Source organism: Nyctibius grandis, chromosome 21 (genome assembly GCF_013368605.1).
Source record: "Nyctibius grandis isolate bNycGra1 chromosome 21, bNycGra1.pri, whole genome shotgun sequence".
Lineage (NCBI taxonomy): Eukaryota > Metazoa > Chordata > Aves > Nyctibiiformes > Nyctibiidae > Nyctibius > Nyctibius grandis.
In genome coordinates, this window is record NC_090678.1 from 6,235,756 (window position 1) to 6,258,428 (window position 22,673).

Sequence of the window (22,673 nt, forward strand, 5' to 3'; positions counted from 1 at the left end):
CCCCGCCGCAGGTGCCTGCCCGCCATCGCTGCCCCGGGGAGCCAGAGGATGGGTGGCCGGGCTCCGGCAGGCTGCTGAAGATGGAGTCGGGAGGAAGGAGTTGGATACTTGGCTCCAACTAGGCTGGACCACGCTGCAACCTGTTCCCCCGGCCTCCCCTCCGCTGCGCTGGGTGCTGTACCAAATTGCGTCTTCCTTTGCGACGGGGCGGATGGCAGGAGCTGGATCCCAGCCCTTTCCCTGCCTGATCTCTGCTGGCAGGCGGCCCCCCGGGCTCGCCTTGCTTGCGGGGGGGGTTAAAAAGGGCTGGTGTGGGCTTGCAGGCAGAGCGGTGGGAAGGATGTGGCTGGATTTAACCCCTTGCTTCGTGGCGGAAGGTGCTGCTGTGGCCTCAGCTGAGCGAGCAGGAGGGCTGGGGGCTGCCCCTGGGGCTGTCAGGGAGGGGGCTGGAGGCAACCAGCTGCCCACCACGCCGTGCCAGAGGCGCTGAGCCGGTGCCACACATTGCCTCCTCTCCTCCACGCTGGTCCCCGCTCCCCCGGAGGGATGGAGGAGAGCTGGAGCTGAGCATCACCCGGAGAGGAGGAGGGGGCTGTGGCTGGGACTGCGCCCCGCAACCCCCCCCTCCCTTTTCTCTCCCTCCTCGCTGCTGCCTCGGTGGTGCTGCTGGGGCTCACCTGTGTGTTTTCTTCCAGGATGGCTCGCTTTGGGGAGGCGGTGGCTGGCAGGCTGGGCTCTGGAGATGGGGGCTCTGACCAGAACCGGAGCCGGCAAGGACCTCCTGCTCCTGCGGGAGGGACCCCGGGAGCCTTCAAGCAAACCAAAGCGCAGAGAGCCCGGACTATGGCTCTGTACAACCCCATCCCCGTCCGGCAGAACTGCTTCACCGTCAACAGATCGCTCTTTCTCTTTGGGGAAGAGAACATAGTCAGGAAATACGCCAAGAAGCTCATCGACTGGCCATATCCTTTCTGAGCCCCGCTGTGCTCCCCGGATTTGCCTCAGTGGCCACCCAGGACACGTGCATGTGGCACTAGCCGGCTGGTAAGCGCCTGCTTTCTGCTCTCCTTCGGCGTGCGGAGAGGGCTGCCCCGTCCCCCCGGGGATGCTTTGCTCTGTTGCTGCTTCCCCTCCTGTGCTCCGCTCAGTGCCTGGCAGGGAGATGAGCCCCTTGTCCCCACGGGGAGCCCCCCCCGGCCCCTCCTCAGTCTTGGGTTTGGCAGCCCCCCATGCTGGCAAGGAGGGGGAGCTCTGATCCCGGCTTAACCCTGCATGTTTTAGGGCACTCTGGGTGCGTGTGGATGGGGGGGGGGGTCGCGGCCTTTCTTCTATGCCTCAATGTCTCGCTGGAGTTTTGCCACCCCACCCCACCTCGAGCCACCCATCCTGCTGGGGACGGACCCCCAGGAGCCGACCAGTCCCTGCTGGGTGGTGGCTTTGTCCCCTCCTGCGCTTGCCTGCATGTGCCCCCTTTGCTACTGATGACACCTGGCAGGGCGCAGCCATCCTCGCCCTGCAGCCCCCGGCCCCCCCGCTCCACGGGGGCTCTGGGAACCGGCTGCCCCCTCCCTGCGGCAGAGGGGATGATGCTGAGAACCTCAGGCTGTGCCCCGCCGCCCCATGGGGAGCTGGCGCAGGGGATCGTGATTTATCCCAGGGACCCCCCTCCTAGGGCTGTGTGGAGGGTGCAGACCCCCCACTCCTTTCCCTGCTCCTCCATCCTTTCCTACACCCCTACGGGCTTCTCTCCCCTCCCACCCTCCCTGCGGGTGCCCCCGGGCACCCTGGCTGGTGCCCAGCACCACAGCACGCAGTTCCCCATCAGCCTGGGCTCGGCGCCCTGCTGCCGCCCAAGACCTCTCCTGGGCTTTGTCCCCACCGAGGACCTGAGCCTGAAAACTTCAGCGTGGCCACGCTTTGGCTTCAGGACCCTCCCCGTGCCGTGTTCTGCAGTGGTGATTACATGCAGCTCTCGGCGCTGCTGCTGCTTCCTCTCCCTGCAACTTGTTGGTGAACTTGCCGGCTCCTCCGGCGGGCGCAGGAGAGCTCGCCCTGGTGCCAGGCAGCCGTGCCTTGGGCTGGTGCAACAGGTACCTCGGGGAAACCCTCTGGGGAGGTGCAGGGATTCAGGACAGGTCACCCGCCCTGCTGAGCATCGTCAGGGAAATAGTCTCCTTGCAGCTCTGCCACGTCAGGTTGAGCCTCTGCCAAGTAGGGGCTGGAGAGCTGCAAAGCCCCCAGGGTTGGGGGGTGACCTGGGGGTGAAGGGATAGCTTGGGGTGGCTCAATTCCCCGTGGCATCCCTAAATCTGCCTCGGTGGGCGGCTGCGGGAGCATTGGTGGTGTAGTGAGGATGGGGACGCGGCAGCCCAGCTGGGAGCCCTGCGGGGCAGCGGCCAGGCCTGCCTGCTTTTCCAGAATATGCCAAATTATTCATGTGCTTTCTCAGCGCGGTGTGGGAGGGCTCTCGCCCCTTCAGTGTTCGTTTAAAGCGAGGAGGAGCTGGGGTGCTGCCGCTGGCCCGGCACTCCCCGCGTGGGCCGGGGTCCCGTGCCGGCGTGTGATGTCTCATCTCCAGGCAGCCGCTGTCTCCTAGAGACTAGAGCTTCACCACTGCGCCGTGAAAACTCCCCGGCATTATTCTTTCCCGAAATTTGCAATGCATGAGGGAGATGGGCTCATTTCATATTTTCTTCCAGAAGTGAGTGACATATCCCCACGTGAGTGCCAGGGACGGGCGTGCTCCAGGCGCGGGAGCTGAGCATCCTTGGCTGTCCCCTGCCTGGCTGCCGTCTCCTTTCTGAGAAACTCATCCACCCCGCAGCTCCTCTGCATCCCTTGAGCTCTCGAGGGCTTGGGGATGGAGAAGACTTGTTGGTGATGAGTTTGGTGAGGTTGGCCAGGCGAGTTGTTCCCGTCCTTGTGGTTGTAGCCTGGTGCACGCAGCTGGTGCCTTTCGGTAGGGCTAGGGACAATGTGTGAGCACCTCAGCTGCCTGGCCCAGAGCCCCCTGGCATCGCTCCTGGGCGAGGGCAAGGGTGGTTTGGGGAGGTGAGCGTTGGATTTTGGCCACAGTCAATGAGAGCTGCTGGCCTGGGGAGGGAGGTGGCCAGTCCTAGTGCTGTGGGTTGGAACGGGCACGGCACTGAGGGAAGCCAAGGGGGCTGGGGTGGAGCGCGGGGAGGAGTGGAGGCTCTTCTTCATCCAGCTTCAGTTGACTAGGTAATAGGGCTAAAAATAACTGGTGATTCAGGCCTGTATATCTGCTGGGTAACTGTATAATTATAACCAGCAGCCTCTGCAGTTTGGCTTCCCAGTGTAAACAGGGATGATGCATGGAGGGGAAGAAGGAGAAAGAGGAGGAACTGGGATTGGGATGCAGCTCCGTGGGGAGCCGAGTCTTTGAGTTTCTTGCTGGAAAGCCCAGTGTGTTACCTCCGCTGGAGCTGCTCTTTTTACTGGTCCTGCCCAAAACTTGAGGCAGCTGCTGTCTGGGCTGTAGGAACATCTACTCCTCTTCTCCTCCAGAAACACAGCCTCGTCCTGCCTGCTCTTCTCCTGCTGATGGCCAGGCCTTCAGCCCTGATTTCATTTGTTCAGCTGCCTGGAAAGCTGCAATTCAGTTAGCACGAGAGATGGGCTGCAGCTCATCTATATCTGCTCCGTTCTTCGTCCGCTTAATCACATTTGACCTGGATAAGATCCCTCTCCCACCCTAGAAAGGCCAGATGATACTGCATGGCTCTGGCTGTGTCCCCAAGGACAGCCTCTGGCTGCAGGGACACGCTGGCCGCTGGACCTGTCCCCTGGGTTTGGCAGGGGAGAGGGATGTCCATTAGTCCTCTGGGGACCTTGCTGTTCCCTACAGTGAGGACTTCCTCCTATCTCAGCCCCTTTGAGGACCAAACCTGGTGCTGGGCTGGCCAAGAGCAGCTGGGGTGTCTGCAAAGCCCCAGCGTGCACATCCCCAGCCCAGCACACACAAGGATTTTGCTCTCTGTGATGCACGCCCGTGCGTGCCTGAACCCTTTTGCTCATGCTGACTCCTGCTTTGACCTGGGTATCTATGATGCTGCGTGGGCGCTGCCCTCGGGGACCCCGGCAGCGTTACACCGCACCTGGGCAAGCATCTTCTACACCTTCGCTTTTGCCCAGCCAAGATTTCAGCAGGTCTCACCTCCCTGCGGGAAGAGCTACGCCATGTCGTGCCATCCTTGGGCAGCTCCCTCCCAAGAACATCTCTTTTTTTGTTTTTTCTCTCCGAGGCTGTTTTCTGTGCCCTTCATTCATCAGATTTTAAAATGGGGGTTGTTTTTGGGGAGGGGCGAGTAGGTGTAATGGCAGGTCCATCTTTTTGACAGCCGGGGAGAGCGAGGCTGCCTGTCAGATGGTGAATTTGAACAGAGGCAGCTGTTGTCATGGCGACGCCAAGTTGCATCCTGTTGCTGCGGCAACCAAAGTTAAAAAACTGATGTTAAGGCAGGAAAAATCACATGGTGTGGTTCTTTTTTGTTTTAAAAAAAAAAAGAGGAGAGAGATTTGATTTCCAGTTTTTTAAGCGTAGGGTGAGGTGGAGGAGAAGGAGACGCTTCTCCACGGAGCTGTTTGCACGTGGTAGGCAGGCACCCCTGCCTGGTACTGCCTTCGGTTTAGCCCCTGCTGGAGACCAGCCTGCCACGTTTTGGAGTCATAAGCAACAATATCTATGGCTGCAGGTAGCGCGTGGAGTCTCCCCCGTGGAGGCATGGCTGTGCGGTGAGGTTTAGGCAGGCTGAGCACCTTGCCCAGGTGCTCCCTGCAGAGCCACAAGCACAACCCCAAGCCCACGCTCGCTCTCCTGAGCCCATTTTGCCTGGGAGCTGGCTCATGTTCAAAGCGTGATGGGAGGGTTTGGGGTCTGTCGGCACCTTGTCCCTCTGGACATCACTTTCTGTCGAGCCCAGGAAAGCATGGATGGGCTGGGAGTGCTGGGTGGCAGGGCGCAGGGATGGGGACAGTCACGAGGGGCCATGGCTCTACAGCTGCTTGGGGGCACTGGATAGCCTGATCTGCTGGGGGAAGGTCCCCCCGCCCTCAGGGACAAGCCAGGCAGGTGCTGTAGGGCTGGGGAACCCCAGAGTTGAATTAGGACTGCTTGTGGTATGTGCTCTGTTTGGTATTTTGGGTTTCTCTTGGAAAACAGCCTTGGAGAGGAGGTGCTCACTTTCCTGCTGGGGTGCGGAACTGAGAGGAGGTGGGTTGGGATGTCCTAGGGATGGGGATGTTGAAGAGGTGGGTCTTTGTTCTTGTCATGGATGGGGTATGGGAAGGTCTGCATGGGGGCAGGCAGCAGTGGTGGGGTTGGGACCAGCAAGATGAAGTCCGCAGATGTAAGAGTTGAAGCTCCCTCTCATTGACACCTGGGGAACAGGGAAAGGCCCTCAGTGCCGCAGGTCCTGGGGGGTGGTGGGAAACAGAGACTTAAGTTTCTAGGAGATGTTGGGGCTGGGTTGGGTGATGCAGGCAGGGTGAGGGGTTAAATCATTCCTGCTCTTCTTGCCGGCTCTCTGAGGCAGGCTTCCTCAAGAGCCCCTTTGGAGATGCCCATGCAGCCTCGCTCCTCTGGCTCCTTCCCCACCTGCCTGCCCAGGAGCAGGGAGAAGACACAGTCACTGGAGAGATGGAGGGGGGCTCTCCACAGCTCCTGGCCCTTGTCTGTGTCTGGGGAGGGATTTGTCTTGCACCCAGCCTCTTGAGGCTGTGTCAATGTGCCATCAGCACTGTAAATCCATCTTCAGGGCTTGGAGCTGGGCACACGCCCTGCGTTAGCAATATAGATGCTCTGGGAGGACTGGTTTTGGCACCTGCCTAGACAGGGAGGTGAAGAGGGGGGGGTCACAGCTGGAACACCGGTGGCCAGACATCTCCCTGGTGCTCCCTGCCAGCTCCTGCCAGACCCACCAAGGAGCTCCAGGGTGTGGGGTTAGCCAGCAGTGCCTGCTTCAGATGGGCTGGGGCATGGGGCTTAGGGGGGGGCCGCATGGCCTGGGGGCACCTTTCCAACCTCAAATGCACCAGGAGGGAAGCGTGGAGCTGCAGGTGTGGTGTGTACTGGGATCGGACAAGTTGCTAAGGAAACAAGTCAACGGTGCAGGGGAGAGAGCGTTGGGTAAAGGAGATAAATCAATAAGAAAACCTATTTTTATCGGCTCCCTAATGATCGTCCAGGAGAAGCCAGACGAAGGAGGAGGAGAAGGCTGGAGGGAGACGGGCTTCATTATCGGTCTTGGAGGGAGGCGAGTGCTACTCTGTTTTGGGTGACGGGAAGGTTGTGTAACTAGACATGTAATGAGAGAGGAAAGAAAGGTGTGATAGAGCACTGTCCGGTGGGCTCCAGCCCCGAGCTGGGAGGATACTTGCTTGGCAGAAGCAAACTGTGTCCAGTTCTGGGCCCTGCACTTCAAGAAAGGTGTTGAGGTGTTGGAGTGAGTCCAGAGGAGGGTGACCAAGCTGGTGAAGGGTCTGGAGGGTCTGACCTACGAGGAACGGCTGAGGGAGCTGGGGTTGTTTAGCCTGGAGAAGAGGAAGCTCAGAGGTGACCTTATTGCAGTCTACAACTACCTGAAGGGAGGTTGTAGTGGAGTGGGAGTCGGCCTCTTCTCCCAGGCAGCTAGTGATAGGTCAAGAGGACACAGCCTCAAGCTTCACCAGGGGAGGTTCAGGTTGGACATTAGGAAGCATTTCTTCTCAGCAAGGGTCATTAGCCATTGGAAGGGGCTGCCCAGGGAGGTGGTGGAGTCACCATCTCTGGAGGTGTTTAAGAAAAGCCTGGACATGGCACTTAGTGCCATGGTCTAGATGACGTGGTGGTGTCAGGGCAATGGTTGGACTTGATGATCCCAGAGGTCTCTTCCAACCTGATTGATGGATTGATTGATTGAAGTGTGTGAATAAAGTTTCCCCTGGGTCAGCCAGATGTTCCTGCTGCCCCTTGGGGAGGGTGTTCTTACCCTTGGCCTCTCAAAACCTGGCACAGCTGGAGCTATGGGGGCTTGTTTCCATGGGGTTGATGCCTTGCAGCTCTCGCCCAGCTCTAGATGCGATAACCCAGGCCTTGGGTCCTTGGAAAACTGGGCTGGTGGGGTTTGGAGAGTCGCTTTTGGCAGCAACCTTGTGCTTAGGGCACTGCTTAGGGCAGTGATTGCCCTGTTTCCCTTAGACCTGGTATCTGCTGACCCACATAGAATCATAGAATCGTTTTGGTTGGAAAGGACCTTTCAGATCATCAAGTCCAACTGTTAACCCAGCACTGCCAAGCCCACCACTAACCCATGTCCCTAAGCACCGCTGGAGGTGGAATGGGGACATGGTCCCGTGCTGTGGCTGTGACAGATGTGCACTGTCCTTCTGCGGTTGAGCCAGATGTTGGAACCAGCAAGGAAATATAGGGGTGAGCTGAGCTGTTAGAGGTGGTCCTGGGCCCCCCATGCATGGCCAGGCAGGGCTCCCGCGCTGCTGGCTTTGGAGAAGTTGGGTTTTTCCCGTCTGGGTGTTTCCCCAGTGGGATCAGCGGCCGCAGGAGGGGGTAGATGGTGGCAGTAGATGCCCGGTGAGGAGGAGGGTGGGATGCTCGGCGGGGTTAGCCGCGCTGGGGCGGGCAGGTGGCCTGGCCGCGCCGTTCCCACACTCCTTATCTAGGCAAATGTGCCTCGCACCGGGGGAGCCGGCTGCGCCGCCCTGCTCACACGCTGCGTTCTGCTCCGCCTGTGCTAATTGCTCGCAGACTTTCAGGAAAATGAAACAAAAAAAGACCCTCAAGAGGCCGGTGGCTCAGGGCCAAGCGCCGCGGCCTGCGCGTCAGCTGAAGCCTGCGGCCGGAGGTGGGGGGCGGGCTGTCGTGGGAGCCACGCGGTGAAATCCTCGCTTGTGTTCAGCCTCGGAGGAAGACTTTTGGGGTCTGGCCTCCCCCTGAGCACGGGGAGCTGCTCACAAGTCATGCCCGGCTGGCCCCGAGGCCCGAGCCCGTGGTGGTGAGCTCGGCAGCGGTCTCTCTTTTGGTTTGCCTTTAACTCAGCGGCCATTAATTTCACTGAGTGGCCTTTTAAATGCCTTGGCTGAATCTCTCCTGGCTCTGCTCCCTCCCAGGTTCGATACATCCCAGCCCCTGCGGGCTCTCCTCCCGGCCAGCTCTCCAGGGACCCGCTCCCACCTTGCCCGCGTGACGCAGCGTGCACGGGGTTGCTGCTGCTGGGGTTAGTTCATGGTTTCCAGTTTCCCGTGCTCGTGGCCAGCACTTAGGATGACGTCTCTTGCCCAGGACCGCTGGTTTAAAGTATCTCTCTGTAGGCAGTGGGTTTGGCAGCCAAAAGGCAAGGTTGCAAAAGGGAAAATCGTCCCTTTGCCCAGGGGGATGGCACAGGCGTTTGGCACCTCCTGACCTGAGCAGTGCGAACCTGAAGCTGGGTCTGGAGAAGGGAAGGGCTCAGATGGGGTGCTGCTCCCGGTGCCAGCTTGGGACGACTGGAGGGTGGATGATTTCTGTACAGGCAAATCCATCCCAGGTGGGATCACATCCCCTTTCCACAGCCACAAGCCTTGGGCAGGTGGCAGTCCCCTCCCGGGGTGGCTGCTGATGCCAGTGGTGACAGTAATAGAGCTATGGGTGTTTGGCTTGGAGGGAACAGAATTTGGGGTTCTTTCCTGGGCGCCAGCCTGCTCTTCCCTCCACCTCTTCCCCCCCCCCACTCACTCAGGTCCTCCGATGCCAGTATCTGCTGGCACTTGTCCTGGCACGAGGTTGCTCCTGGAGAAGGGTGTGGCTAGATATGGCTGTAGGATTTAGGGTGCTTGTAAGAGTCCAACCAGAGCCTCTTGATAAGGTGTCAGTACTCCTCGGGGTCTTGCTGAACTGTGGCTGAGCTGGGATGTCTCTGGGGGGAGTTTCAGCCCTGTCTGAACTAGAGCTCAGACCCAGGCACCATCAGTGTCTTGAGTTGCGAATGCTCAGCCTGGTGCTCTGCAGCTCCCAGTGCTGCCTGGGCTCACCCTGCCACCCACAGGGTGCTTGGCAAGGGACCCTTGGTTCCCGGGGCACATCCAGCTTGCCAACACGGGGCACAGGGAGGGCTTATCCAGGTCAGAACCCCAGGACCTGCCAGGGATGCCCCATCCTCCTCGGGCCATGCAGGTGGTCTCTCCCATGGGGATGCTTTGGGACCAGGGCTGCTGATAAGCCATGACACCCCCCCCTCCAAGTCCCATCTCCTGCTGCTTTGTGATGGAAGAGAGAAGGCAAGCAGCAGGGCTGTGGCATACAGGCACGTGCCAGCCCAGGCCACTAGCGTGCCATGCCAGGGAGAGCCTCCCTGACACTGCTAGGGACTGTGCCAAGCCCTTTTCCAGATGAAGCCCAACCTGGTCAGAGTCTAGTTGTCCACCTTCATACTTGTGTCCATCTTCTGGGCTTCCATCACCAGTAGCATCTCTCTCCCAAGCGAGTTCACAGCCCGGCAAAGGCCATTGATTAAATGTCCCGTTGCCTTGGGAAGGAGGTGACGATGCTCAGCAGGTCTCCAGTGAAGAAGGCCCTGAGGGCTCTCAGTTTTCATCACCCCTCTCGTTTCCAAACAGCACCAAGGTGGGCTTCACCCTCCTGCCCCAAAGCAGTGGGAGGTGAAAGCTGGGCTCTGCGTGTGTGTTCCTGCGGGGAAAGCAGTGGTGGGTGGTGGCTAATGAGTAGGTGAAATGAGGGGTGGGCTGGTGGGTTGGGGACATCATCTACCTCTTCTCTGGTCCTTAACTCCCCTCCACTCCTTTTGAGTACATGATCCTGGCGACAATCATTGCCAACTGCATCGTGCTGGCCCTCGAGCAGCACCTCCCCGAGGACGACAAGACGCCCATGTCACGGAGATTAGTAAGTACCCCGCGTCCATCCCTCTATACCCTGTGGGTGAGTGGGGGAACCAGCCCAGGGGAGCTACTCCATGCTACCAGCCAATTTCTGCTGGTTTCAGGGTGGTAGGGCAGGAGCTTTACTCCAGGACCAGCCCCTCCAGCCTTCCTGGAGCTGCTGTCACATACTCCTCTGGCATGGAGAGGGTTCAGGAAGGTTTAAACCCTTAAAAAGTGGAGTAGGGAAGGGGGATTGGGCAACTTGAATGGGACATAGCCCCCACTTTTTGTTGCAAAGACTGGTGTTGGCTGAGGAAGGGCTGGGGAAAGCTCCTAAAGGGGGAGGATGGAGGTGGGGAAGATGGGATGGGACATGAGATGGGTCAATGTGAAATGGCTGGTGCTGTGTTTGCTCTATCTCCATCTCCCTCTCTGACCGTGTCACTAATTCCACTCTGGCAGGAGAAAACGGAGCCCTATTTCATTGGGATTTTCTGCTTTGAGGCTGGGATTAAGATCGTGGCTCTGGGGTTCGTTTTCCACAAGGGCTCGTACCTGCGCAACGGCTGGAACGTCATGGACTTCATCGTGGTCCTCAGCGGGTGAGTCGGGCGGTGCGGGGCTGGGCAGTCGGTCAAAGGGGCTCATCCCGGTGGGGAGATGAGCTCCAGGGTGTGGGGCAAGGCCCTGGTTTGCTATTGTCAGTGGTGGTTCTTCATCCCAACGAGAGAGGGGAGGATGGTTGCCCGTGCTGGAGGCTCCTGTGTTGGCTTTGCTGTGGGCAGCTGATGGAGGGACAAGGTTCCCCATTCAATGAGGAGGACTGGCTCTGAGGGCATCATGTTGAGCTTTCCTCAGCTGGTGGCCTGGCATCTGTCACCCATCTGGGCATGGCGTGAGGTGGGGATGGGGTGGGAGTGCAGTCTGGTGAGCAACTGGATGTGGTTTGGGGGAGGTCTTGGTCAAAGCCCTCAAGGGGAGGGAGAAAAATCTCTTCTTCTCTTGCTTTCCCAAGTGCTTTCCAGCCTTGGCCCGGTGCTGGGCGTTTGGGAACAAGGGCCGGGTGGGGCCGTGTTCCCAGGTGATGCTTGCTCAGCATCCCAGCATGCAGCAGCGATGCTGGGGGTGGTAGTGCACAGAGCTTCGCGGGTGCTGGTTGTGTCACTGGTGGTGTCACCTGCCGGGGACGTGGCCCAGATTTGAGTCCTGCTTGTGGTGTGATGGGCTGTGCCGGTGACACAGAAACGAGCAGGGGCATTTGGGCTTGTGTTAGCCAACACTGGTAATTGGCTTGAGCAGAAGCCCCCTGGGGTGACACCTTCCCCCCCCGCCCCCAGCCCCTCGGGGGGCAGGTGGGTGCCTGCAACCACCAAGGGGACCCAGGGAAGGGGTGCCTGGATCGTGGCTATTGCTTTTTGCATGCCGATGGAAACACCATGTTCAGAGGAGCTGGTTTGATGCGTACAAACAGATGGTGCATGTGGATTTCTGAGAACTTCATGAGCTCTGCTGGCTGCAGAGCTGGCTGGGAAACTGAGGCACGGGAGCCAGGCGAGATACTTGGGGTCTCTCCTGAGTTGCTTGCTGTACAGTCCTGTCTCTTGGCTTGCAGCTTTCTGGGTGGTGGCAACACATGGGGTGTGACACCTGTTTGGGTGTTTGGAGGAGGGAGGCGGATGCTGAGCTTGGTGCTGCCAGGGATGTGGCGATGGGTGCACCTTGTCCATGGTGGAGACGTGCAGGTTGGGACTGCGCTCAGGAGAACATGACTGGGAATGTTTTGACTCCCTTGGTCCAACGTGGACCTGGATGGCCTCGCTGGGGAGCTGGGACCACGTCTGCCTGTGAAGGCTGGGTGTCTTGGTGTGCTGGTGGTGGGGTGACTGTGAAGGCTGGGTGTCTCATTGTGCTGGTGGTGGGGTGACTGTGAAGGCTGGGTGTCTCGGTGTGCTGGTGGTGGGGTGATGCTCCTTGGTGGGTGCCTGCAGGCGGTGCAGCCATCGCACAGGGTGCTGCTGGCTCTTCTGCGTCTGCAAAGTGACTCTCAGGGCAGCGCTCCATGGCCAGACGGGCTCGGTGCTGCCGGAGAGTGGCCGGGCAAAGGTGGTCACATCCCTGGCTGTACCTCTGGGGACAGTGTGGGACATGTGCCACCCCCGCTAACGACAAGAGGGGATGTCTCAGCCTCGCCGTGCAGCTGCGGTGCGGGGCTGAGCGCGCAGGAAGCGGCCGGGTGGCTGGGAAACGCCTGTCGGCCGTCTCCTGGCCCGGGCACGCTTTGGGTCCTGGGCCAAGGGGAAGCGCTGGGCGTTCGCCGCGGCCCTCTCCGTGCCCTCCCCGGGGCTGTAACCGAGCCGGTGCTGAGTCAGCGCTCGGCAGTTACTCACGAAAGCCTCGCCAGCTCCGTTCCGTGCCACGCCGGGCCCTGTGCCAGGGAATCAATTGTCCGTGAAGGGCTGTTAGTGCCGTGCCGGCCACCCTGCCGCGAGGTGCCCGGGTCCCCCCCGACACCACCGGTTACGGGGCACAGCCCTCCGGGGTCTGCTTCACCGCCATCATCTCCCTCACGCCCTGATGTTGGCTCCAGCAGGACATTGCTCCCCAAGAAGTGCCCTGTTACCCACCAGCTTTGCCCCAGCGGTGCCAGTGCCCACTGGTATGGGCTCACCAGGCTTTTGGGGCAAACCCTGTTGTCTGATGGGCAGAGGAGGCAACCTGCAGATTTTCATCCTGGACCAGTTTGGGGGGGATTGGGTCACTGGGGGATCAGCTGGACCAGGTCGTGGGCTCCTCCGTGCTGTTCAGCTCGCTTTTGCCATGCGGCGGTGGCAAAGCTGCTGTTCTCCAGCGCCGTGGTCGCGCCTCCCTTGCCACAAACTCTTGCCTGTTTGATCTGCTGAATTATTGGCAAATTTGTCCAGCAAATTAATCCTCGGCTGGCAAATGACTTGCAAACAGCTTGCGGGAGATGGTTTGCACTTGGCGGTTCCTGCTGCGCCGGTTGCGTAAGGCGGGTGGTGAAGTCTGCACGGGGGATGTGTGCGGGCGACCGGCGGGTTCAGGATCATCTCTGCAGACTTAAAACTTGGCGCTTGATTAATATGTGAGTGTCTGGACAGAGACTATCGAGCTCGGGAGAATTAATGATTGCTGGGATCTTGTCGTGACTTAGCAAGAGGCAGCGGCTGTGGTGGAGGGGATGTTGTGAGCATCAGAGGTGTAGGGTAGCGCTCGCCTCGGGATGTGCTGACCCGTTTGGGATGCTGATGCATCCCATGGTGATGGACCTCTTCTCCCAGGCCACTAGCAATAGGACAAGAGGACACAGCCTTAAGCTTCGCCGAGGGAGGTTCAGGTTGGACATTAGGAAGCATTTCTTCTCAGAAAGGGTCACTAGACATTGGAAGGGGCTGCCCAGGGAGGTGGTGGAGTCACCATCTCTGGAGGGGTTTAAGACAAGACTGGACATGGCACTTAGTGCCATGGTCTAGTTGCCATGGTGGTGTCAGGGCAATGGCTGGACTTGATGATCCCAGAGGGCTCTTCCAACCTGATTGATTCTGTGATTCTGTGACCAGAGAGGATATCCATGTGAGCAGGATCCATCCTGATGGTCCCAGAGGGACCCAGCATCACACTCGCTGGCCCTTGTCCCTCCAAGTGTGCCACAGGGTCTTACTCTTCCTTTCTGGACTTATTCTTTCTGCCACGTGTCCAATGGGAGAGGTGCTTAATGCAGGTGCCACCATGGCCCCCCAGACAGTGTTGGGGTTTCCACGAGCTGTGGGATATTCTGGGCATGCTTTCCCTGGTGTTAATTAGCCTAATGAGGGGCTGCTGCCGTGAACAGCCTCCTGGGACCCTGTGCAGGAATGGGTGGCATTGACTTGGGTTCAACTGGTGTTTGCTGCTTGTGTCAATAATTCCAGATTTTTTTTCATCTCGGTGGAAATCAACGCCCACCTAAAACTCCCTGATGCTAAAGCTTCCACTGGGGAACTAATAGTCACATTTGTAAATCCGCTCTGTTTATAACCTGTGGTTTCCAAATCATCATCGCTGCCTGAAAAAGCCCAGCCTGTTCTCCCCCAGCTAAAAATATTTTTCTCCGAAAATGTGCATAAAATACCTTCACTCGTTCTGAGGCAGAGCTGGGGAGGGGAACGTCTGGGTTTCCTCAAGGCTTGGGGATGCTCGCCTTGCCCACGTGTGAACCAGACCTGGCCGGGCGCTGAAGCTGGACTCGGGACCTGCTCGATGCAGCATGTCCTGGACCAAAAAAGGGGAAAACCACTCAGAAAGGGAAGCGGGAGCTTGGCGACCTCTTAATCAGTGTTCCCAAGAGGGAAAGGTTGAAGGACTTTCAGCCATCAGCAACCGGAGCATCGGCTCCCTGCTCCCAAGGTGCCACTAGCATAACTCTTTTTTTCTTCTCAGCAAGGGTCATTAGACATTGGAAGGGGCTGCCCAGGGAGGTGGTGGAGTCAGCATCTCTGGATGTGTTTAAGAAAAGACTGGACATGGCACTTAGTGCCATGGTGTAGTTGGCATGGTGGTGTCAGGGCAATGGTTGGACTCGATGATCCCAGAGGGCTCTTCCAACCTGATTGATTCTGTGATTCTGTAACTCATAGAGAATGAGGACCCTACACCAGCCCGCCTTGTCCTACACCATATTTGAGGTGCTCATGGAAAAAGAAGGGTTAAACTCCCTCTGCAAATATCCAGGTGGGTGTGGGCTTCACACACTCCGATGCCTGATCGCAGCACTGCGTTGGCTTTTTTGTATAGCAGTTGCAGCACTAATATAATAACACCTTACGTGAGAGGTGAAGGGGTGCGGGAAGACTTCTAACGATGGGGGAAAAAATCAAAATGAAAATCAAAAGGTCCTTGTGAAGTTGTGCTGCTCGGGAGCCAGGGAAGCAGCCGCTGTAAAACCAGAATAAATACACCGGGGTCACTGAAAGGAAGAGCTGGTGTCAGGTTTTTTTTTTTTGGAGGGTTTAATAACAGCTGCTACACCTGGATGCCTTTTGTGAAGCCCTTGGGCACCGTGGTTTTCATTAAGGGATTTTTTTGTGGAGTGGAACACGGCCAAGGGAAGGCAGGAATGAATGATTGCTGGTGGTGCCTGCCGTGCCCTTAGCAAACCCGGAGCCAACCGGGGGGCACCAGCCCGTGCTGGAGGAGGAAAGCCCAGCTCTACAAGCTGGTCCGGCAACCCAAGTCACAGAATCACAGAATCAATCAGGTTGGAAGAGCCCTCTGGGATCGAGTCCAACCGTTGCCCTGACACCACCATGTCAACTAGACCATGGCACTAAGTGCCATGTCCAGGCTTTTCTTAAACACCTCCAGAGATGGTGACTCCACCACCTCCCTGGGCAGCCCCTTCCAATGGCTAATGACCCCTTCTGAGAAGAAATGCTTCCTAATGTCCAACCTGAACCTCCCCTGGTGAAGCCTAAGGCTGTGTCCTCTTGTCCTATCGCTAGTTGCCTGGGAGAAGAGGCCGACTCCCACTCCACTACAGCCTCCCTTCAGGTATTTGTAGACTGCAATAAGGTCACCTCTGAGCCTCCTCTTCTCCAGGCTAAACAACCCCAGCTCCCTCAGCTGTTCCTCATAGGTCAGACCCTCCAGACCCTTCACCAGCTTGGTCGCCCTCCTCTGGACTCGCTCCAACACCTCAACATCTTTCTTGAAGTGCGGGGCCCAGAAGTCCTCTCCCTGCAAAGGCAAGCACCAGTCGTGAGCCTGGTCTCTCCGTTGGGCCTCCCACCAAAATCCTGCGCACACCCGTGCCCTGATTTTCAGCCCTGGCTGGGGTGAAGCAGGAGAGAGCAATTCCTAGGAGGCTGCTTCCCTCCGTGCTTGCAGGGTGAGCATGGGGATGAGGAGGCCAGGCTGGCTTGTTGCTCATTGTGGTGCTGCAGTTTTGGGATGACCATCCTGGAAAGTGCCCAGTGCCCTTTTCGCAGTCCCCCATGGCAGAGGTGAGGATGCTTTGCCCTCTGGTACTCAGTGCACCTTGCACAACCCAAGTTCTGCGTGTCTTAGCTGGTCTTTTTGATCTTGGAGGTCCAGAGATGGAGCTGAGGGTCCTTGAATGGGTGTGGGCAGAAGCTCTGTGTGGGAACATCCACCTCGTGGTTTGGGGTGTGGGTCCCCAGCAGAGTGCATGGGGCACCTCCAGGCGAGGAGGTTCGGGGGGTGGATGTGAGGCATGGAGCACACGTGCAGCGTCCTGACAGGGTTATCCTGCTGGAGCCTGTATGCTGCAAGGACTCCACAGGAGCCTCCAAGGAGTGTTGTCCTGTAGGGTAAAGCAGTAGAGGCAACCCCCAGCCCAAAAGCAGAGCGATGCTGTGATCACACCAGACAAGGCTTTTTTCCTCTTCCCTTCTTTTTCGTGGACCTGGTCTCCAACCTGATGCCTGCCCCATCTCCCACCCCCTTCCCAGCTCTTTCCTTCCAGGACAATTAGTAAAGTGTTTGGTCTTTCGTTTGGATGAATAATTAATTCCCCAGCTTTGTGAATGATTCATGTGCCATATGCCAGGGCGACGGGACGTGCCTGACATCGGCACCTCGTACAAAGGGCAGCAGGGCCGTTTCCCCGGCCCGGCGAGGGGATGGGGTGGGTGGCGAGGGAAAAGGCTTTGTGCTGCTGGGGATGGGTGGTGGTGGGGACATTGGGAGACCCGTGGGCAGGCAGACCCATGGCTCTGGCTTTGGGGGAGACGGGCATCTTGCCTTCCCCTGGCACAGGGTGTGGCCCACGTGCTGCTCACATGCTGTGCCCCGTCCATCCCAGCTCCTCTTCCCCGGTGACTGGTTTCCCACGGAGTGAGTCAATCCCTCCCACACGGCTGCTGGTCCCCGGGGGCATTGCCACCCCTCCACCTCATGCGGTCCCCAGAGGCTCCTTCTGCGGCCCCAACACCCCTGCTCTGCATTGCTGGGTGCAGAGCTCCCGAGCTGGGGTGAAGCACTCGTCCTCCCCGGGGGTAAAGCCTTGGGCCAAGCTGCAAAGTCCCCATGTGCCATTTCTTTGTGCTACCATGGACCTCACTCCGGGAGAGGAGTTGTGGGGTAAAAGCTTGGCTTTGAGGGAAGGGGAAAGGGCTTATTTTCCATCACATCTTCACGTGGGGAGGTGGTATCACCCAGGCTTGGGTGAACATCCCTGGGGTCTCGGACCTCTCCTTTGCCATGAGTTCGGACAGCTCCTGCCGTGTTGCGTGGTCACCTGTGCCGTATTGCTCTTTGTGGGACCAACTCTCCAGCCTCCTGGCAATGACTTTAGGTTTCCACCAGGTCCCCTTGTGCAAACGCAGTGTCGCCGGCATCTCCTCTCCCTGCCAAATCCTGCGTCTGCCCGGTGGTGGTGCAGGGGAGGGAGGTGCAGGGTGGGCTTGCAGAGAGGCTGCTCCATCGTGTGCCAAATCCTGGGGGCTTCTCCAGGAAGAAGTGGCCTTGGAGAATCTTTTCACCCTCCAGATTGAAGGCTGGTGAAGGCAGATTTTGTTGTTCACCCTCATCACACCTCGTAGGGCGTCGTTGGTGCCTGGTTCAGCTGCCAGGAACGACGGGATCAGCAGCTTTGCAGCAGTGCAATCCACTTGTGTCACGGCCCCGAAACCTAGAAAGAGCGAACGAGGATGATGGAGGCTTTGAGGTTGCTCTGAACTGTGCCGAGGGGAGGACTTGGACCTGGTTTGTGTCCCTGGCATCCCCAACGCAGGGTCACTGCGCTCTGCTGGGGCGTCCTCAGGGTGGGTGACCTGATCCCGCTGGCCTTGCTTCACGCAGGGTTTGGACCCAAGAGCCTAGAGCTCATCCTGTGACCCGTGATGCTCTCTGCGGAGAGGGGAGGGATGGATTCACCAGCAGAAAAGTGCAGGAATGGGGTAAATTCATCAGGTAACTTACTTTCCGTGAGCCGTTTGACCAGTGTATTAATTATGAAGCAGTCTCCCTTGTAGAGTCAGGTGGCAGTGCAAGCCTTCAGGGGCCTTTCCACTTAATTATAAATATTAATTTGTGTGCCAGCCAGCCAGCACCCTCCCTGCCCCAGATTTTGAGCTGAGATTAGTCTGTCTCAGCCCATCCCTCCCGCCACCCAGCGCACCCCGGAGCTGCCCCTTGCTGGGACGGCTTGTGTCCACATGCCTCTGCAGTGGTCTCTGGAAATGGTGGAGGATACTCGGTTTGGGGTGGAGGGGGATGAATTGAGGGTCGATCTGATTGTTTGGGGGTTCAGCCTTTGCTTGGGGTCCCTGGTGGAAGCCCTTCGCAGCACACGCTGAGCTGTGGGTGCTGTCCCTGGGGGCCGAGGCTTCAGGGCTGCTGGTGCCGCTCCCGAAGGGATGATGGGGACGGGAGCGGGTGCGACGGGCAGCGAAGGCACGGTGGGTGCTGTAGTGTGTGATAGTGCCCAGATTTGGTGCTGGCTCTGGGCTAGTGAAAGGGCTTTGTGCGGGCAAGGTCATCAAGTGTCGCTCGTGGTTTATTCCGCTAAGACCCAAAGAGCAGAGAGTAATTTTAAATGTGATTATTCTTAATTTATTTTTTTTTTAACCCCCCTGGGAAAAGAAATCCCTAGGTGCTGGTGTTCAGCTGGAGGCGAGGGCATGCGCTTTGCTCAGCAGCCGTGCCTGAGGGCTGTGCATCGCCCCACGGCAGCCAGCCCCAGAGCCCGCAGGTGCGACGGGCACAGCGGGAGCTCGCCCCTAAATACAATAAAATCATCAGCCTGGTTGCAAACACAAAGCATCAGATTTTTTTTTTTTCCCCCCCTGAAAACATGTTTTTGTCTACTGGTGATTGCTCGCTATTCAATTATACTTTGGGGATTAGCGTGTATTTCCCATCCTGCCTCCTCTCTCATTTGCATTCTTCCAATAGCTCCTCTCTGCTCCTTCCTCCACCTGAAGTCTCTTTCCTCCGAAGAAGTAAAACTAACCCCTTTGCCTGGGTGACCTATAAAAACGCCTTCACTTTTTTTTTCCCCCCTCCTTTTTTTCTCCGGTACATATGATGAAAAGCATGAGATCATTGGGATTTTTATAGCCCAATCTGGCAGCTTTTTCAAATAACTTTGGATGGTGAGATGTAATTTTAGTTTGGGTCCTTACCTAAAAATAAAGAATAACTATTAGCACGTCAGACATGGATATTGTAAGTGTTCGTAAAGGGTTTAAATTGTTCTACAGCTACCGGAGCTGCTGCCCTGTGTCAGCACAAAGGTCTGTCACTGCCCGAGTCCCGTCTCTGCGCCGCGTATCCTAAGGAGCTATACGAGACCTTTAACGTGTGTCAATAACTGAATGAGAAATGGGTCGTACTGGGTGATACGGGTGGCTCTCTGCAGAACAAAAACGCCATGCTTAGAGGGTTAATAAGCAATTAACAGGTGAGATGCTGAGGTCCAAGGCAGGAGGGTGTGTTTTGAGGGTTGTATTTATTATTAGCAGTACGGTGGTGGTGGTGTCTGTGCGTACGAGCGAAGCCTGGCTGTTGGGGAGAGGTGATGTCTGTTAATTTAGAGCCACTGAAGGGCTGGGGGAAGGCAGACAGAAGCCATCCTTGCCGTACCTGGAAGCTTGCTTGGCTTTTTCTAGCCACCTCAATGGGTGGTCCAGGGCTGCTCGGACCTTGCTCAGAGGCTCTGGGGTGCCTGGGTGCTCTGGGATGGATGGGTCCCAGGAGCCAGGAGCCCCGGCTGTGCCCACAAAAGGATGTGCAGGCACCTATTTCGTAGTGTTGGGTCATCTTTCTGTCGTTGGTCAGGAGACACGTCTACAGTGCAACCACCTTGCGCTGGTGATCTGTCCAAACCTCCTTCCAAAAGAGCTCGTGATGTCCCTTGTCCCCCAGCGAGGACAAGGAGCACGTCACCTTGCCACAGAGGAGTCCCATTCTTAGCAGCTAAATTAGGGCGCTGGGAAGTAGTGCCCTGAAATCGCCCGAACCTTGCCTGGAGGCTCGGCGCGGCGGCTCCCGAGCCCTACAAACAAATCTGGGTTAGCGGAGGACTTTGGAGCCGGGGTGCTCCGCTCCCCTCCGCCGCGATGGGCAGGCGATGGTCCTGCCCCGGGGAGGAGGTGTGCGGTGGGGCTGGGAGCGGTGACGGCTCCACCTCCATCACTCTTCCTGGCTCTGTAGGACCACGGCTTGTGCTGCTCCGTGGTGGTGGGAGGGAGGTGTCGATCCCGCTCTGCTGCTAGGAGCCTTCTAGTTGGGTTCTTCACAGCTCTGGGCTTGCATCGGTGAGCCCTTGGGAGGAGGGCTGGAGCTTGCATCCAGCCCAGGAGCATCCCTGCTCTCCTGGAGATGCTCGGTCCCAGCTGGAGTCAGTGCAGGGACTGCAAGTGCCTTTTCCCCATCCCTTTGTGAGGCTGGTTGGACACCAGGCATTGGGATGTGAGGAGTAAAAGCTGAAGGAGGGTCTTGGGGTCTGCAGGGTCGTATTGGGCACAGCGTGTCCTCTATGCTGGTGTTTTGGGGAGCGCTGGGTTACCCTCCTGTCGCTGGCAGGGTGCACAAAAGAGATGAAAGCGCCTGTGCTCTTCTCTCTCCCACGTGCTGCCGAGTGGCCGTGCTTTATTATGCTTAGTGGTTTTGATCTTACGACCGATTTAACAATGCAGCTCTCCCCAGCCTCTGGGTGCTCCTGACTTAATTAAGTCCCTTTTCTGCTCTTCCATCAGCCCTGTGGGGAGCGGGGGCTGGTCACGGGCTGGGGCACGGGGACTGTGCCGAAGCGGGGCAGGGGAAAGTGCTATCAAGGGTAAAAGGTCCCTGTGTATATCGGGGAGAAGCAGCCTGATATGGGAGAGTGATGGGTGATGCACCCCAACTACTGCCAGGGCCGGGCTCTGCTGTCAACCCCTTGCGCTGGGGCAGGGAGGAAGAGGAGGAGAGGAAAAGGAGTTAAAACAGCCTGGTTTGCTGGTGGAGGAGCGTTTGTGCTGCCGGGGTATCCTAGGAAACCCAGGCGCCTTTCTGGAGGGGCAGGTTGGTACCTGCCGTACCTCGGGGAGAGAGAAAGAGTGCTAATTGCTCCGCGCGCCGGAGAGCAGCTCTGGCCTGTAATTAGATGAATTAGTGGAACAATGACCCAATTTCCCTGGGTTTTTTGGATTGCTGCAAACAGCTCCGAGGTTGCTGCCTCCCGCTGTCCTGCTCTCCTCCCCGTCCCCTCCTTACCCATCCCCTCCCTCCTCCTTGCCCAGCGCCCCAGGGACCAAGCTTGGGTGGGAGAGGAGGCCACGAGCTCCAGCATCACCATCTGTGCTCCTGCGGCTCTGCTGGCATCCCCGAGCCGCACCATCCCCGTTTCCCCCCAGCAGGAATGGGGGCCCTGAGTATTTCCACTGCTGGACTCTGTGTGCGTCGGCTCCCTTCTGCCCTAATTTGTTTTCCAGAGATGGGCTCGAACAAAAATCTTTGTGTTTTAAAAGAAAACCCCTGGAGTCCTTCCTGTGCCTGCCGGTTGCCTTCCAAGGTCATCAAACTTTCATTACTATGGATTTTTGAATGCGTGTGAGGTTCTCTGCTTGTTCTCGGCAATCCCAGAGGTGGGATTCTAAGGAAGCTCCATGTGTGGAAAAAGCCAGAGCAGCTGACGGCTGGAGGTACTGCCAGAGGAGCATGGATGACCATCAGGGGAGTGACCCCTGTCTCTGGGGCACCATCTCTGGTCCATGTGCCACCTGCCTGGAAGGGGCTTTAAACCCATGCAGCTGTGATGAGGATGATGTCCACAGCGTTGACTGCATGGCATCGGTGATGGCCAGCACTGAGGTGTACAGCTGTCCCCAGCCATCCTGGCGTGCAGGGGGCATTGATGGGGGACTGTCAGGGCTGGGTGGCCCCTGAGTGGCTTTGGCTGGCCAGAGTGGCCCGTGAGCTTTGATGCCAGCATCAAACAAGGCTTGCTGGCATGTGGGCTTTGGGAGGTGTTGGATCTCTGTACCTGCCCAGGGACATGGTGCTCCTTGTGATTCCCTACAGCGTGGTGTAAGAACACAGCTCCTGGCACCGGGGTCACCAAGGGCCCTGCCCAGGGTAACTCTGCTCTCTCACTGTCTGCCCACAGCATCCTCGCTACTGCTGGGACACACTTCAACACCCACGTGGACCTGCGGACACTGCGGGCCGTGCGCGTGCTCAGACCTCTGAAGCTCGTCTCGGGCATTCCCAGTAAGTTGGATGCTCCTTGTTCTCCTCCTGGGGTGTCCGTATCCATCCCTGATGTTCAGAGTGGGAGGGGGTCCTCATGCCACCTCGGAGATGTAGGGTGCAATCAAGGAAGAGGGGGACAAACCTTCCAAAACCTTATCTCACTAAGCCCAGATGGGACAAGGACAGGCAGGACACCAGAGCAGAGACCAGAGCCAGAAATCAGGCCTCCTGGAGCCTTGCTGTGCAGCCTGGCCCTTCCTGCTCCTCCTGAGACAGAGCTTTCCTCCATGGTCCTCACCTTCCAAAGGGATGCTCCAGGCTGTGCTGGCCTCTTGCATCTGTCTGATGACTGTCCGTCCTCTCTGCTTACTGTCCTCCTCTTGCCAGGGGTGGGATGGACGTGCCCTGGGCAGAGTAGGTGCTGAGCTGTGCTCTTTCTTTCCTTTCCCAGGCCTGCAGATTGTGCTGAAATCCATCATGAAGGCCATGGTGCCTCTCCTCCAGATCGGCTTGCTGCTCTTTTTTGCTATCCTCATGTTTGCCATCATTGGCCTGGAGTTTTACAGTGGGAAGCTGCACCGAGCCTGCTACACAAACAATTCAGG

The 22,673-nt window shown here is 57.9% G+C and overlaps 1 protein-coding gene across 1 annotated transcript in view; it reads left to right on the top strand.

The window, feature by feature from the left end:
* The first annotated feature begins 696 nt into the window (after positions 1-696).
* Positions 697-22,673, top strand: part of CACNA1E (calcium voltage-gated channel subunit alpha1 E) — a 93,458-nt gene continuing 71,481 nt past the window's right edge. The window contains exons 1-5 of the mRNA XM_068416746.1: positions 697-962; positions 9,790-9,895; positions 10,336-10,475; positions 21,983-22,086; positions 22,520-22,672. Of these exons, the coding sequence (XP_068272847.1) occupies positions 697-962; positions 9,790-9,895; positions 10,336-10,475; positions 21,983-22,086; positions 22,520-22,672 (769 nt within the window). The remainder of the gene's footprint in view (positions 963-9,789; positions 9,896-10,335; positions 10,476-21,982; positions 22,087-22,519; position 22,673) is intronic.